The sequence below is a fragment of the Patella vulgata genome, chromosome 6, assembly GCF_932274485.2.
Source record: "Patella vulgata chromosome 6, xgPatVulg1.2, whole genome shotgun sequence".
NCBI classification, from domain to species: domain Eukaryota; kingdom Metazoa; phylum Mollusca; class Gastropoda; family Patellidae; genus Patella; species Patella vulgata.
In genome coordinates this window covers 17,361,423-17,376,806 of record NC_065884.2, presented here as the reverse complement: position 1 = coordinate 17,376,806, position 15,384 = coordinate 17,361,423, and the positions used below count along the sequence as shown (strand labels likewise).

Genomic DNA, 15,384 nt, shown 5'->3' with positions numbered 1-15,384 from the left:
GTTTTTAAGGCCATACAAAAAAAAATATTTTGGTTCACAGTTACTCCTTTGTCATGTTTTTATATGCAAAAATAATAAAACCAATCCCATTAATTATCTCATGTGAATATTTTCCACTCAGTTCCAGGAATCAAAACTTTGAATGTGATAAATATCACTGGCAATCATACATTTTACATTCAGTTCCAGGAATCAAAACTTTGAATGTGATAAATATCACCGGCAATCATGAGTGACACCAGACAAGCATACATTTCTATAAATGACATGGTGACATAAATGTAGAGCCTTGAAATGTGATGTGAGAGAAATGGGGTTTAATGTCCACTCGATACAAACTAGGTCATTTAGGGACTAACATATGGTTCAATTTTATTTCAATAATTCACTTGCACAAGGGTTTTTTAGCAGTAGGCAACCCTACTCCTGGTCACATACAACCGGGGAATCAAAACCACACCAGTTGATTCAATGACAGACTTTATGATACAGCGCACATCAGATTCTTTTTGAAGGATTGTCTAAAAACCAGAATATTTTTTTGTACAGCCTAAGTTTTGAAAATTATGACACGAAAACTGACATGAAAACTGGTGAAACTGATTTGACTAAGGTGTAATTATTAATAGTAAATCATCTGTTATCTTTGATGTGATGGATATCATTGTATAATAAAGGGAAAATAACTGCCTGTTTTTCTCAGAAGTTTATTTTAGTATTTAGTATAAAAATTGTACCCTAACTATGGTACATGCACACTAATTCTGTCACAATCTCTGTTTTTCTACAATCAGATTTCTCGTCAAAATTTTATCAGCCTGGGCCCTTATTCACGAAAACTTAAACTAAGATACAATCGAAATTTTAAGAAATACTGCAATTCGATTGGCTGACCAATATGCAAATTGGATATATGCAAATTGATTTTACTGGTCAGCCAATCGAATTGCAGTATTTCTTAAAATTTCGATTGTATCTTAGTTTAAGTTTTCGTGAATAAGGGCCCTGATGTTTTGCATGGAGATATACTTATATAAGCTTCGGCTTGTTTTCAAATCCATTGTATATACTCACATTGTACTCAAAATAAAATATTGTTTAAACCAATTTTTACATATGGGAGATCCGGGAACAAGCAAAATGCCTATGTCAGACCCCTATCATTATTTAAAAGACCCTGCATTGGCCGAGAAAGTTCATCCAGATTTTCCGGCGTGGTTCTCCCTTGTCAGTGATACAGGACGGAGGGGCTGACAAGGAAAGCTGTCTAGTCGTTCGGATGGGACGAAAAACTGAGGTCCCGTGTACACATTGGCGTGCACGTAAAAGATCCCTTGGCAGTTGGAATTCGATATAATAGTCGGCCGTAGTGCTGCTGTCCGGGCAAAATTTTCCTCATAGCACACTGTATGGCGTATGCCCGTCTTCATTAGCCCAGGTTAGGAGCAGAAAAGTAGGACGTTAAACTCCATTTCATTTCATTTCATATTTAAAAGACAGAGAAATGGGGTTTATTTTTTCATTTGACACAATCTAGGTCATTTCGGGACAAACACATGGTTCAATTTTATTTCAATAATTCCCTTTGCGTGTAGGGGTCTTTAGCAGTGGGAGGAAAACTGAGGACCCGTAGAAAAAGTTTAAGGTTGGACAGGCGACCCTACTCCTTGTCACATATAACTGGGAAATCAAAACCATTCCTGTTGACTCAATGACAGACCTTATGACACACGCGCTAACCAATCGGCCATCGAACCTCTCTGATGTATCAGTTAAAAGTGGTAAATATGACTGAAACATAGAAAATCTGAAATTCTGCCAAACAATGTTGGTACAAACAGGAGATACGATTCCCATGTAAGAAAATAAAGCAGCTTACATACTTACAATATTCAAGTCCAAGAACTATGTCACGAAAATAATTTCCCGCTTGTTCTTCGGAAAAAGCTTGAGTTGTACCAACCATCATCACAGCCCTGCAATACAGAAACATATATAACATGAAGAACAGAGATACACGGCCCTGAAATACAGAAATATATAATATGAAGAACAGATACATAGCCCTGAAATACAGAAACATAACATGAAGAATAAATACACAGTTTCTGAAATACAAACATACAACATGAAGAACAGAGACACAGTACAGAACTTATAAAATGAAGAACAGAGACACAGTCCTGAAATACAGAACTTATAGCGTAAAGAACAGATACACAGCCCTGAAATACAAAACATATAACAAGAAAAGAGATATGCAAGCTTTAACCTGCTATTAAATGTCTTCAAAAATAGTCAATCGAATAAGCTCACAGAGTAGTATATAGAATTTTGGCTTCATAATACAGTTTTATTGCCAACTCACTGAGTCACCACAGTCTCTTATATATATCTTGTTTTATGTTATTGCCAATGCAGAGCCAGACTGACCTACTTGTGGACCACAGGTCAAAGTTATTAGTGGGCCCCCTAATTTATCGAAATGTTGGCTCCTATACTTATTGGGGTCCCATACACCTGGCATTTTACTTATTCTACAGTGCTCCTTATGGTTTTAAATCTATTATAATAATGAAATAGCTAGTGTACAATTAAAACAAAGTTATACGGTGACACGCTGCACGAAAAATTAGTTTTAGTGGGCCCCCAGATACCAAAAAGGTCTTACTATGCCAGTGGGTAAATCCGACCCGGCATGTAGTTGTGTAATAAAACATTATTATCACCATTGTACTGGATTATAATCTAAGTTTAACAATAAACTTAACCTAGTTGTATATTAAGACTCTTATGCTAATATAGATATATGTTCTCAAGTGATTATTGTGTCAGATTTTATCTAAAGTCTTGTTATAATCTGACAGTTCACATTACAACATAAATTTAACGCATACTTGATTCTCTCACTTTTTAAATGATGGATTTCACATTATATTATTCTGGTTTGTACAAACTGGGATAGGAGCCACGGTGGCTCAGCAACTAAGACACTGGCTCACTAACAAGGTCTAGGGTGTGATCCTGGTGTTGGCTGATAAAGTTCTCTAGGATTTTTCCAGCATGGTTCACCCATATCAGAGGTGAAAGAGGGAGGGAGAGAGAGAGAGAGAAATGGGGTTTAACGTCCACTCGACACAATCTAGGTCATTTCGGGACTAACATATTGTTTTTATTTTATTTACATAATTCGCTTGCGCGTAGGGGTCTTTAGCAGTGGGAGGAAACCGGAGATCCCGGAGAAAACCCACGAGGTTGGACAGGCGACCCTACTCCTTGTCACGTACAACCGGGGATTCGAAACCACGCCAGTCAACTCAATGACAGACTTTATGATACAGCACGCGCACGCTAACCATTCAGCCATCCAACCCCCCTGAAAGAGGGAGGGAAGTGCGTGGTGTCTAGTCGGATGGTTCGGGAGGGATGAGAGAATGTATGAATTTATCTCTTGTGGATATCTATCTATCTCACTAATCAAGGTTTTAACTATAATGAATAATTGAGAGTCTGATTTAGTTTCTGTCTTGGTTGGGAGGGTATCTGGAGAATAGAGTCTCTGCCACCCTGTCAACCCAACAACAAGGTAACACCAAGTCCTTTTGTGTCATGTTGACTGTGTTATTAAATGGAAAGTTATTTATACGTTTATTAATATAATTACATGTAATAAGGTGAGAAATTTGTCATTGTCTTGAAGCATGGGTTGGTGGAGGGGGGTCCTGGGAGAGAGAGGATCTGCCACCCCAGTAACACAACAACAAGGTTACACCATGTCCTATGTATTATGCTGTCTGTTATTAAATGGAAAATTATTTATATGTTCCCATGCACATTAATATAACTATATACATAATAAGGTAAGTGATTTATTATTGCCTTGAAGCATGGGTTGGGGGGGGGGGGCACCTGAAGACAGAGGTTCTGCCACCCCCTCAACCCGACAACAATGTTACAGCAAGTCCTATTGTATCATGTTGTCAGTGTTATTAAATGGAAAGTTATTTATACGTTTATAAATATAATTACATGTAATAAGATGAGAGATGTCATTGCCTTGCAGCATGGGTTGGAGCATCTGGAGACAGACTATCTGCTACTCCCAACAACAAGGTTACACCAAGTCCTACTGTAATATGCTGTCTGTATTATTAAAAGGAAAGTTATTTATATGTTCCTGTATATATTAATATAATTACATGTCAGGTGAGAGATCCATTATCAACTTGAAGCATGGGCTGGAGGTGGGTGGAGGTATATGGTAAACAGAGACTCTACTACCGGTTCAACCCAACAACAAGCTCTAGTGTATTATGTTGTCTGTGTTATTAAGTTATTAATATGTTCCCATGTATATTAATATAATTACATGTATAATAAGGTGCGAGATTTATTATCGACTTGAAGCATGATAAATGGATGAAACAAGTCGCAAATCAAACTCCTACACCAATCTTTTTAAAGTTGGTGCCATGTGAATGCAGTGACAATTGTCAGATTATCAATAGTTTATACGCCACGTACAACATTGATTATTAAATCAGGGTCTTAATTAACACGTCCCTAGAGGTCACAAGCAGACGGTCTTGCGTGAGTCATTAAGTCGTAAATTCCATTATTTCATTTCTTCAAACACATAAAACATGCAAAGTGTAATTAATCAGATTAGTAAAAACTTTGATTAGTGTGAAAGATATTCACTCTATAAATTTAAACTAGTCGCCATACATTCTCGCATCCCTCCCCAAGCTATCATTTCATTTCAACATTTTCTCTTAAAGGATAATTTCCATCCTGGGTCCCACAGGATATAGAGATAAGGTGTAAATAATCAAGCAATGATTTCCCAACAGATGTGATTTCTAATATGTTACTTTTCATATGCTGACTTAAATCAAGTAAGCTGTAGCTGGTATCTAAAGTTCTTTGAACACTTCAAAATTAAACTCAGTTACAAATTCAGAAAAGTGTCTATTAGAATCCATATTTAGAAACTGGAACTATTCAAGAAATAATATAATGATGTGTTAAGATTTGAATTAAGACTTTAAGTTCTATACACATGTGCTCATAGCTTAAAGAGGAAACCATGACTGAAGGCTAATATAAAATTTCATTATTAAAACGCAACACAAAATACTGAAAAATTAAAATAACTGAAAACTTATTTTTAATTATTACAGAATCAGCCTTTTAAGTATGTGCAGAATATAACATATCCTATAAATTGAGATTGTAAAGTCATATTTGTGTTACTTTTTTGGCATTCAGCACTTTTCAGTGGGAAAAAAGAAATGGGGTTCAACATCCACTTGACACAAACTAGGTCATTTTGGGACTACTGTTACAGTATTCGTTCTTTCAAGACCCAACTCTTTTTATAACTCCATACCAGGGATCTTAATCGGCTGTTTTTTGTCGGCTTTAGCCGATTGATCTTTAATCTAGCCAATTGGTAAAACAATGAACCGGCCACTAAGGTATCACAAATCAATCTACTTTCGGCCGATTTACAAAGCATTAATTATCAGGCCGATTGGTAAAACAATGAACACAATGGTATCATAAATCAATCTACTTTCGGCCAATTACAAAGAGTTAATTATTACTCGTCGATTAAGAAACCCATCAAAGAGTCAATCATTACGATGAATACCTTCGGCTTAATTGAGGTAATCATGCCAAGTCCAAGTGCATATCAAGTACAAAACTTCTTATAGTTAAAAACTCCGTAATTAGATTCCGTAATGAGACAGCCATGGTCCTAGCTCGGCTTGGCATCCTAGGTGCCAACTCCCAACTAACTTACATGGCCACTGTCCAGCCTTAACTGCCCTTCTATCACTTCAGATATCTGTTTATAATCCCTTTCTAAACAATCAAAGAAATTATGCAGCTGGCTATATTTAATTGCATCATACCAGTTTAAGCGCTCACTACAGATGGCTTTATAAGACAAGAGACATTACATAACACGGACCGGGGGTAGTAACTAATGACTTCCATGCAGCCGTTGGCTGTGTCAAGCCAGTGCCAATGTCAACCATCTGTGGCTCAAAACATCATAAGGATGTTTTAATCAATTTCATGGATGGAAGGTGTTAAATAACATTTGCATATAATATATTCCATTTGTTTTGTAACATAACACATGATTCAATTTTATTATGCATAGGGGATCTTTAGCAGTGATAGGAAACTGTAAGACCCAAAGGAAACCCACAAGGTTGGACAGGCGACCCTAATCTATGTCACATGTAAGCAGGGCACAGTAAACCACACCACTTGATTCAATGACAGACCTTATGAATTAAAGCACACATGTTAAACCATTCACTACGAATACATTTAAGCTGATCAAAGACACCAATAACTAACATTAATATCGATCAATTTGGATAATATCTAGACCAATATGTTTTTTGGGTAGGTGTAGTTTTAGCCTTAAACTCAATATTTGACTTTTACCATTGATTCTGGTTTATTGTAGCTTGGAAGAACATACAAACCAATAATGTCTATCCCCTTTGATTCCATTGTGTTTATTCCTTAATTCCATTCAAATGGTTGATAAATGCCATGTGGTACCCATAAGCTATTTTGACCATATAATCTCATAGGTTATTGTCTAATAAAAATATCTCTGTAGGCGAATTCATTTCTTCCAGGAATATGAACTTTTAAGTACAAGAATCTGTTTTTAGATAACTTCCCTTTAGTTGACATTCAACAAATACCATGCAACATATTTTTGGCATTAGGAATTTGGCAAAAACAAAAACATTCATATCATTATTTGTCCACAAGAATTATATATGGAATGTTAGAGATATTGCCAGAGGGGTATGAGGAGGGTAGGGAGGTACTTAATAATGATCTTGCCCCCCAAATATCAATGACTGGAAAGGCGAGATTGTTTTTCAGTGGCAGTTAATTCATAAATAGCACCTAGTCATTTGGATGGGACAAAAAACTGAGGCCCTGCGTACACATTGGCATGCACGTAAAATACACCTGGATAGGTAGAATTTGAAATAAAGTGTAGCAATTCCATGAAATACCATCAAAAAATTCTGAATTTTGGTAGATGTCTGCAATATGACCTGTTACAAAAACAAACTACTTTGCAAACTATAAACCAGCGGCTGCCAGGCAGGATACGCCCACATTTTCGAGAGATGGATAGAGAACAAGCTAACAAGAAAGTGATTTTTCCTACAATCAAGGGCCATAATTCAGGAAATTACAATTCGATATGCAGGGCTCTATAAAAGTTGAGTGTGCCTGCGCACACACTTGAAAATGTGCCTGCAGGGTCATACTGAAACACAGGGATGTAGCCATGATTTGGTGAGTGGTGTAAAAATATATGTGGGGAGCGGAGTGAGCCCCAAAAAATTTTGGGAGGGGGTTGTGGTCTTTTATGAAAATTAAACCCTTCTTTGTGTATTTTCAGAGCATCTGCTGCCTTTTGTATTTGGTTCAGTGCAAATCAAATTTCCATTTATATATTCAAATTTTACCAAATTCACTTAATTTTCATCAATGATACAGGGATCTAAAAACTTTTTGACTCCACCTGACCGAGCATAAAATTGTCCCGCCCCACTCTGTTTCTCTGGATAGATAAGTTGAGGACCTTTCGGTATTTGTTGTTTTGTTGGGTTTTTTTTTTCAAATATTACTTTATTACTTTTATTTGAGTACAACGAACTATGACAACAGGTAGATATTGATAATTAAAACACGTTGTATTATTTGACTTGTTTGTAAAGTTGTTGTACGTGTCTCACGAATATTATTATTATTACGGTGGAATGAGAATCGGGTCAGGCAGAAACTGAGAAAGCTCTCATCGTCCTCCTAGTCCTACTCTCGGGCCGTAGCAAATCCACGGTCAACACGAGTAAGAAATAAAATAAGAAACGTCGTGAAAATTTGCAGGCACGTGTTGGACAATTACGACATTCAAACCTTTAACATTGGAGTGCCGTAAATTGGTCTGGGTGACCTATTTACGGCAAATAAACAAATATAAAGACCGTAGAATAATTGTAAAATGAATAGACCTAGGCCTACATATCTTCTAAGTCTAAATAAACAAAATACCAATACATCTTTCTTTAAACTAATTTGGGATGATAGGGTCTACTACGGCACACAAAAATAAATTATGCCGTGACATGGTTTACGTACGTACGTTGGCTTTTACCATGGCTTTGCCGTTTTTGCCGTGGTAAATTTCGAGCGCCGAGTTTGTGTACCGAGAAGGACGAAGGGGTTTAAATACGACTGGGCGGCTTTCTTCGATTTTTTCTTTGTGCTGGGCGTCAAAAAATAGTGCAGGGCGCAGGCGCCGCCCGGCGTGGCTACATCTTTAACAATGTGCCTGCAAACATTTTTTTGAAATGATTGTGCCTGCGCACGCCGTGCGCATGTGCGCGGAAATATCGATGCCTGTCGATATGCGTGAATATTGAAAGGAACCGAGATCTTTGGGTTATAAACTTACATTTCAAGTTTCAACAAAATCGGATAAAAATTGTGACCTCTATAGTGTCCACAACCTTGATATACCATATTTTACGCTATTTGAGAACGAACGGCGGCCATTTTGTCTGTCAATTTTGGGCCGATTTTCACGAAATTCGAACTCAGCCGTCCTTAGGGTGTAACGGTGATATAATAATACGTTTTTTTAAATCGGATAAAAATTATGACCTCTATAGGGTCCACAAGCTAAAAACGCGATTTTTCGTACAATCAGGGGCCATAATTCAGGAAGTTACGGTTCGATATGCACGAATATCGAAAGGAACCAAGATCTTTGGTTTATAAACTTACATTTCAAGTTTCTATAGTGTCCACAACCTTGATATACCATATTTTTACGCTATTTGAGAACGAACGGCGGCCATTTTGTCTGTCAATTTCGGGCCGATTTTCACGAAATTCGAACTCAGCCATCCTTAGGGTGTAACGGTGATATATTTGAACGGTTTTTTAAATCGGATAAAAATTATGACCTCTATAGGGTCCACAAGCTAAAAACACGATTTTTGGTACAATCAGGGGCCATAATTCAGGAGGTTATGGGCCGATATGCACGAATATCGAAAGGAACCAAGTTCTTTGGATTATCAACTTAGATTTCAAGTTTCAACAAAATTGGATAAAAATTGTGACCTCTATAGTGTCCACAAGCTAAAAACGTGATTTTACGTACAAACAGGGGCCATAATCCATGAAGTTTCGATCCAATACATGCCAATATCGAAAGGAACCGAGATCTTTTGGAGATAAACCTATATTTCAAGTTTCGTCAAAATCGGATAAGAATTGTGACCTGTAGAGTGTCCACAAACAAATTGTGGACGGACGGACAGGGGCGACGGCATAATACGTCCACATGAAAATGTGGGCGTATAAAAAATGTATGATCAAATATTGGCATATGGATCTATTTGCCATGTGACTGAAGGTGTTTTTATATACATCACAGTGGCATGATATCTCCCTACATAAAATCAATATTTAATGACAAATGCATCATTAATTAATCTAATATTGATTACACACTATCGTCCGCACAAAAATCTTATTGAGTTCAACCACTATTAATTATATCATCATTCATTGAGTGTCAGGAGTGTGTTAGACAGTGTGAAACAATACTACTGCATATACATCAATGATAATACCATATCAATCTAAAAACAACCAAAGTTTTGTTGAGCATTTAATACTCATTAAAACAGCCATGTGAACTTCCAAAACACAAGACTTGTGACCTAAATACATGATTACATATTCAAGGAATGCAGTGAACATCCTGCATTGTGTATGACAACTGTCACTAATTCAATCTCATTGTACTGGTAGTTTATCCTGTGATATAAAAATTGTCATCCTCATGATTTGCCTACATCAGAGGTAGTAGCATTCAGTCTTCTGGAAGGTATGAATGTGGCACTCTGCTTAGTGCATAATAGCTGTCACTAATTATAGCTAATGTAAGCAGCAGTTTTGACTCGTATCCGCAGGGTACACAGTAACCTTAGGTCCATTAAAAATTTAGAAAACTTACCCCTTTTCAACAAGCTCAAAAGCTGAAATATAAACAAAATTTTGTCTATGAAACAATAAATATTACTATGATATCATAATGTGATTAGCTATTTAAGGGAGATTTTGACCGTCACTATCGGAGGACTATAATAGCCTTATAAGCCACTATCAGGGAGACCTTTCTATCAACTATCAGGGTTTTCGTTTTAACTATCAATATCATGGAGAATTTAACAATTAGTATCAGGGAGATTTCAATTAACTATCAGTGAGAAATGAACAATTACTATCAGGAAGATTTTAACAGCCATCATCATTGAGACCTTGATTTTAACTGTCAATATTAGGGAGATTTAACAATTACTATCAGGGAGATTTTAACAATCACTGTGAGGAGGATTTTAACAGTCACTGTGAGGAGGTTTTAACAGTCACCATCAGGAAGATTTGAATAGCCCTATCAGGGAGATTTTATCAATGACTATCAAAGAGATTTTAACAGTCACTATCAGAAAGTTTTCAACTGTCATTATCAGTGAGAGATGAATAGTTACTATCAAGGAGATTTTAAAAGTCACTATCAGGGGGATTTTAACAGTCACTATTAGGGGGATTTTAGCACTCACTTTCTGTGAGAAATTAACTGTCCCCATCAGGGTAATTTTAACAGTCACTACCAGGGAGAGATCATTAAAAAGAGCACTATCAGGAGATTTTAATAGTGACAACTGAGGACACAATAAAAGATAATATGACTTTATAATCGCTATTTGACCAGTATTGGTTGTGTATAAGGAGACTGTGAACATCATGACTTGTAATATCTATACAAAAACATTTTCAAACATAAAATTAATGTTACATATAGATATATAACTTACCCATATAAAGATTATCTTCTTCAGGATCATCTAATACTTCTATTAATTTGACAACATTCGGATGATCTAATTTCTTTAATATAGCTATCTCTCTATATACACGTTCTAATGGATTAGGGGGGACATGTGCTGCTTTACCTTCTCTCACTGGAGGAGGTCTTTCTGAAAAAAAAAACCCCAACCAATATATATACTAGATATAAACACTGCAGCTAAATGTCTCATAAAACAAACAACAAACAAATAACCTGTGAGCTATTCAAATAATTAGTAAATAAAGTAATTAAAGCTGATGATCGTCATTTGGGGGATTATGAAACCCTTGTAAACTATAGTATGGTGAAAGTTGAATCTCTAAAAGAACATCAGTCCAAACATAGCTCAATTTCGATCAGTTTACAAAAATATGAAGATTTGATCCTCTGCAGACCATTTTAAAAACAAGCCCGTGGTACCCATAAATGTTGGATAAAATCTCTTGATTGGCCTCTTTTTTAATCTGATTGAATGCAAATCGGAAGATTATATACCGTTGAATATGTTTTCTGAACTAAATATTAAATAATAAATTTGAGAACATTTAAAATGTTCAGTTGGTATCAGCAACCACAATGAACTGAACAAGATATACTTTTATCTCATGACAAATGTTTATTCACAGGTTAACTTAATACCATCCTTTGGACCTTATTTTATAATTAATAAGAAAAAGGTGGTTGACTGTTTGGCTTGTTTAAATTTCATCGTACTTATTCATTCATCATACAAAATTAATCGACCAACTTTTACGGAAGTAACAACAACTCAACATTATTTAGAATGCTCAAGAATGGAAATGTATAGTAACAGACAATGCATGACAACTGCACAATGAAACGAGGACAGAACAATTAATGATACAATGGCGACCGCACAATAAAAAACACAATCACAGAGAAGATAAAACCATAATAATGTTTTCGTAGGACCTTTAATATTTGAAAACATAATTAGTATGGTAACAACAGCAATTGGATAAAATGTCATCTATAATTTATTTTTTCCAATCATTTTAAATGAAACATCAATAATCAATTCTTTTAGATGACATTTAAAAGTATCACTAACATAATTTATCACAACAAAAACACAACACATATGGATAGAACTACTTCTCTGTTATTTAACAAGCCAACAGTGAGGCGGATGTCCTCCGCCGAAATCCCAAAATAAACTAAGTTTGAACATTCTAGCTCAATTAGAAAGAGAGTTATTGTGTCCCAAAAAGTGTGATGGACAGACGGGCGGACAGACAGATGGACGAACCCATTTTAATAGTCCCCTGCTTTCTTCGAAAGGCGGGGGACAATAATGATGTTTCGTAATTCATATAGATCACATTTTCAAGTTAATGCAAATATGATGTTATTAAATAACAGATAAGTATATACATTGTGTTTTGTTTTGAGCCAAGGTTCGCTAACCTAGAGGTCTTGTGTTGATCGAGAAAGTTCATCGTGATTTTCCGGTTTGGTTCCTCTTTGTCAATCAGGCAGGACAGAGGTCCTGGCAAGGTACAACAAACAGTCATTTGGATGGGATGAAAGAAACGAGGTCCTGTGTACACATTGGCGTGCATGTATAAAGAACCCTTGGCAGTTGGAAGTTGATATAAGAGTAGGCCTTAGCACTGCTGTTCAGGCAAAATTTCCCTTATAGCACACTGTATGGCATATGCCTGTCTTCATTAGCCCAGTCAGAGCAGAATAGGACGTTAAAGCCCATTTCATTTTCATTTCATATGTTGTGAACATTGTGTTGCCAGTTTATCGAGGCAATTAAATGTTCTTCTCCAAGCTGTCATTATAGCAAAACATTGTACAAAGTATAGTACTTAATCAAAAGAAATGTAAATATAAATAACAAAGAATATTCCTAATATTAACAACAGATTGACACTGAATAACAAAGAATGTTCCTGACATTGACAACAGACTGACACTCTGAATAACAAAGATAGAAAGTTCATCTTACTGAAAAATCCAGCTTTCTTCATCAATTTCTTCTTGGAGAGGATTTTCATTGCCTATGAAAGAGAATTTGTAATTTGTAAGCCTATTAGGTTACAAGATTAAGATAATACAACCTGATGTCAGCTTATACAGGGATATTAGATTCCTAATAGCAGTGGTTAAAAATTACTGTGTTGTTCATTAATTTATCATGGCACAAGATCCTGGGTTCAATCTCGATATTTGCAGAGAAAGTGTCTAGTTGATCAGATGGGATAAAAAAAACCAGGGTCCACCTATGCATTTGTTGGAATGCACATAAAAGAACACTTGACAGAACTCAACATGTTGCTTTGTGTACTTTGTGTATGTCTGTCTTGACAGTCAGTGTTCGACAAAAAGTGGACGGACTCTTATGCCTAGCCCCCTCTAGCCATTCACTTGATCTGATATGTGCGTTTGTTGTTTGTGGTATCTGTGTATTGTGTCTTGTCTGTAGATTTGTCTTGTGTAATTGTTTGTGCGTGGTGCAGTTCCCTTGTAGTTACTAACAGCACATTGCTGCATGGTGTATGTCCGTCTTAATTATCCCGGTTTGTGCAGAAATGTCAGAATTTTTAAACTCCATTTCATTTCTGAGCTCCAGTCACATAGGGCCTACCATTGTTGAGTTTTTCAACAGAGAAATAATATGTTCCATTTAATTCAAACATGGTCTTTTGAAGGAACTGTACACTGTTGATATGTCTGTTGATAAAAACACCTTGTTATATATTTTTTGCTCTTCACAAAGTCAAAGATAAGTAGTATTGAAACGTCGAGGGACTCATTAACTACAGACTTTATGGTCGGACTCAGATGGTATCCAGATTCCAATAAGCCTAATCTTATTTCATTGTGGATTTTAGAAGAATTGTTTCGTTCAACTAATTGGCTCGAATCTTAGGGTTTATTTTGTATCCCAATCACTAATAAATCACAACATAATAATATCCATTGTAAGCTTTTGTTGGAGGAAGGGCAACAGACTTAAACTCCAAGCCTGGAAATAAGACACCTGTCACAGACTTTTTTAGACACCAATTATTACATACGTATATCTATACTAATATTTGTGACTTGTTTTTTTTTTGTTTTTTGTTTTTCTGGCGTGGTTCCCCCTTGTCAGTGATGCAGGACGGAGGGCCTGACAAGGACAGCTGTCTAGTCATTCGGATGAGATGAAAAACCGAGGTGGCATGCACGTAAAAGATCCATTGACAGTTAGAATTCGATATAAGAGTAGGCCATTTTGCCGCTGTCTGGGCAAAATTTCCCTTATAGCACACTGTATGGCGTATGCCCGTCTTCATTAGCTCAGTTCGGAGAAAAAACAGTAGGACGTTAAACCCCATTTCATTTCATTTCGTTTTTTTTGTTTGTCTGTCTGTCTGTTTAGGGTTGGTTGCTACACTAGGGCTGTCCTGAGGCTGAAATTTGGTGTATAGTGGTAGCTCGGACCAGCGAGTAACATAGGCCAAATTGTTTAACAAATGCACTTTAGATTCTATTAGTGAGTCAAGTGACGTGGTTTCTAGCCCACCTTTAAAGGGACAATAACTTTCTCGCTGGCTTGAAAGCTCCAGAAAATAAATAATATCTCTATCTAAGTACTATATGTTTAAGTGTCCTACCTGTTGTGTAAATTATCCATTACATCCTATTTTACTTGTCCAGAGGGTTCGAAAATATTTTTAAATCGAAGTTTCATTTGAAAAGGTTTACGTTAGACGTTTCAAACCATTATGTTGATTTTTTCTAAATTTTTAAATAAGGTGTGTTAAGATGAAATTTGTATCATCAATTAATTGAAATATTCTAAAATAGTACAATTTGTTGACCAGAATAAAGATTGGGACATATTATTCAGTTACAACAAGAGTGGTATTGAGCCTTTAAATGTGACAAAGAGTAGGGTCGTCTGTCCAAACTCGTGGGTTATCATCTGGTTTCCTCCAAGATTAAAATGTGCAAGCGAATTATTGAAACAAAATTGTACCATGTTAGTCCCAAAATAACCTAGTTTGCTTCAAATGGACGTTAAATCCCATTTCTCTCTATCTATCTTTGCATGACCTTCAAGAGAGAAAGAACCTGAGATATTTTTGTTTAACCGAGTGAATCAATCTTCATTAATTATACTTTCTAGGCTTTAGATCTCAATGGAATAATCTATCAATATTCGTTAAAAAAATACGTTAAAATTAATGCGTTATCGTAAGCTAAAAAACTCTCAGGTTTCTAATTATTAAAGTCATGTAGATGGATCTAAGGTGAGAGCTAGAAGTATGTTTTTATGTATATTTGGTGATTTTATGGAAACCAATTGTGGCCAACTAACAAGAGAAAGAGAAATGGGGTTTAACAGCCACTCGACACAAACTAGGTCATTTTGGGACTAATAT

General features: G+C 36.1%; 1 protein-coding gene across 3 annotated transcripts in view; it reads right to left on the bottom strand.

The window, feature by feature from the left end:
- The window catches only part of LOC126824224 (calcium/calmodulin-dependent protein kinase kinase 1), an 88,252-nt gene that overhangs the window by 13,688 nt on the left and 59,180 nt on the right, over positions 1–15,384 (bottom strand). For all 3 annotated transcript variants that reach the window (XM_050553411.2, XM_050553413.1, XM_050553410.2), the window contains 4 exons: positions 12,963–13,014; positions 10,950–11,111; positions 10,088–10,109; positions 1,888–1,976 (listed from right to left, as the gene is read on the bottom strand). In XM_050553411.2, coding sequence (XP_050409368.1) covers positions 1,888–1,976; positions 10,088–10,109; positions 10,950–11,111; positions 12,963–13,014 — 325 coding nt within the window. The remainder of the gene's footprint in view (positions 1–1,887; positions 1,977–10,087; positions 10,110–10,949; positions 11,112–12,962; positions 13,015–15,384) is intronic.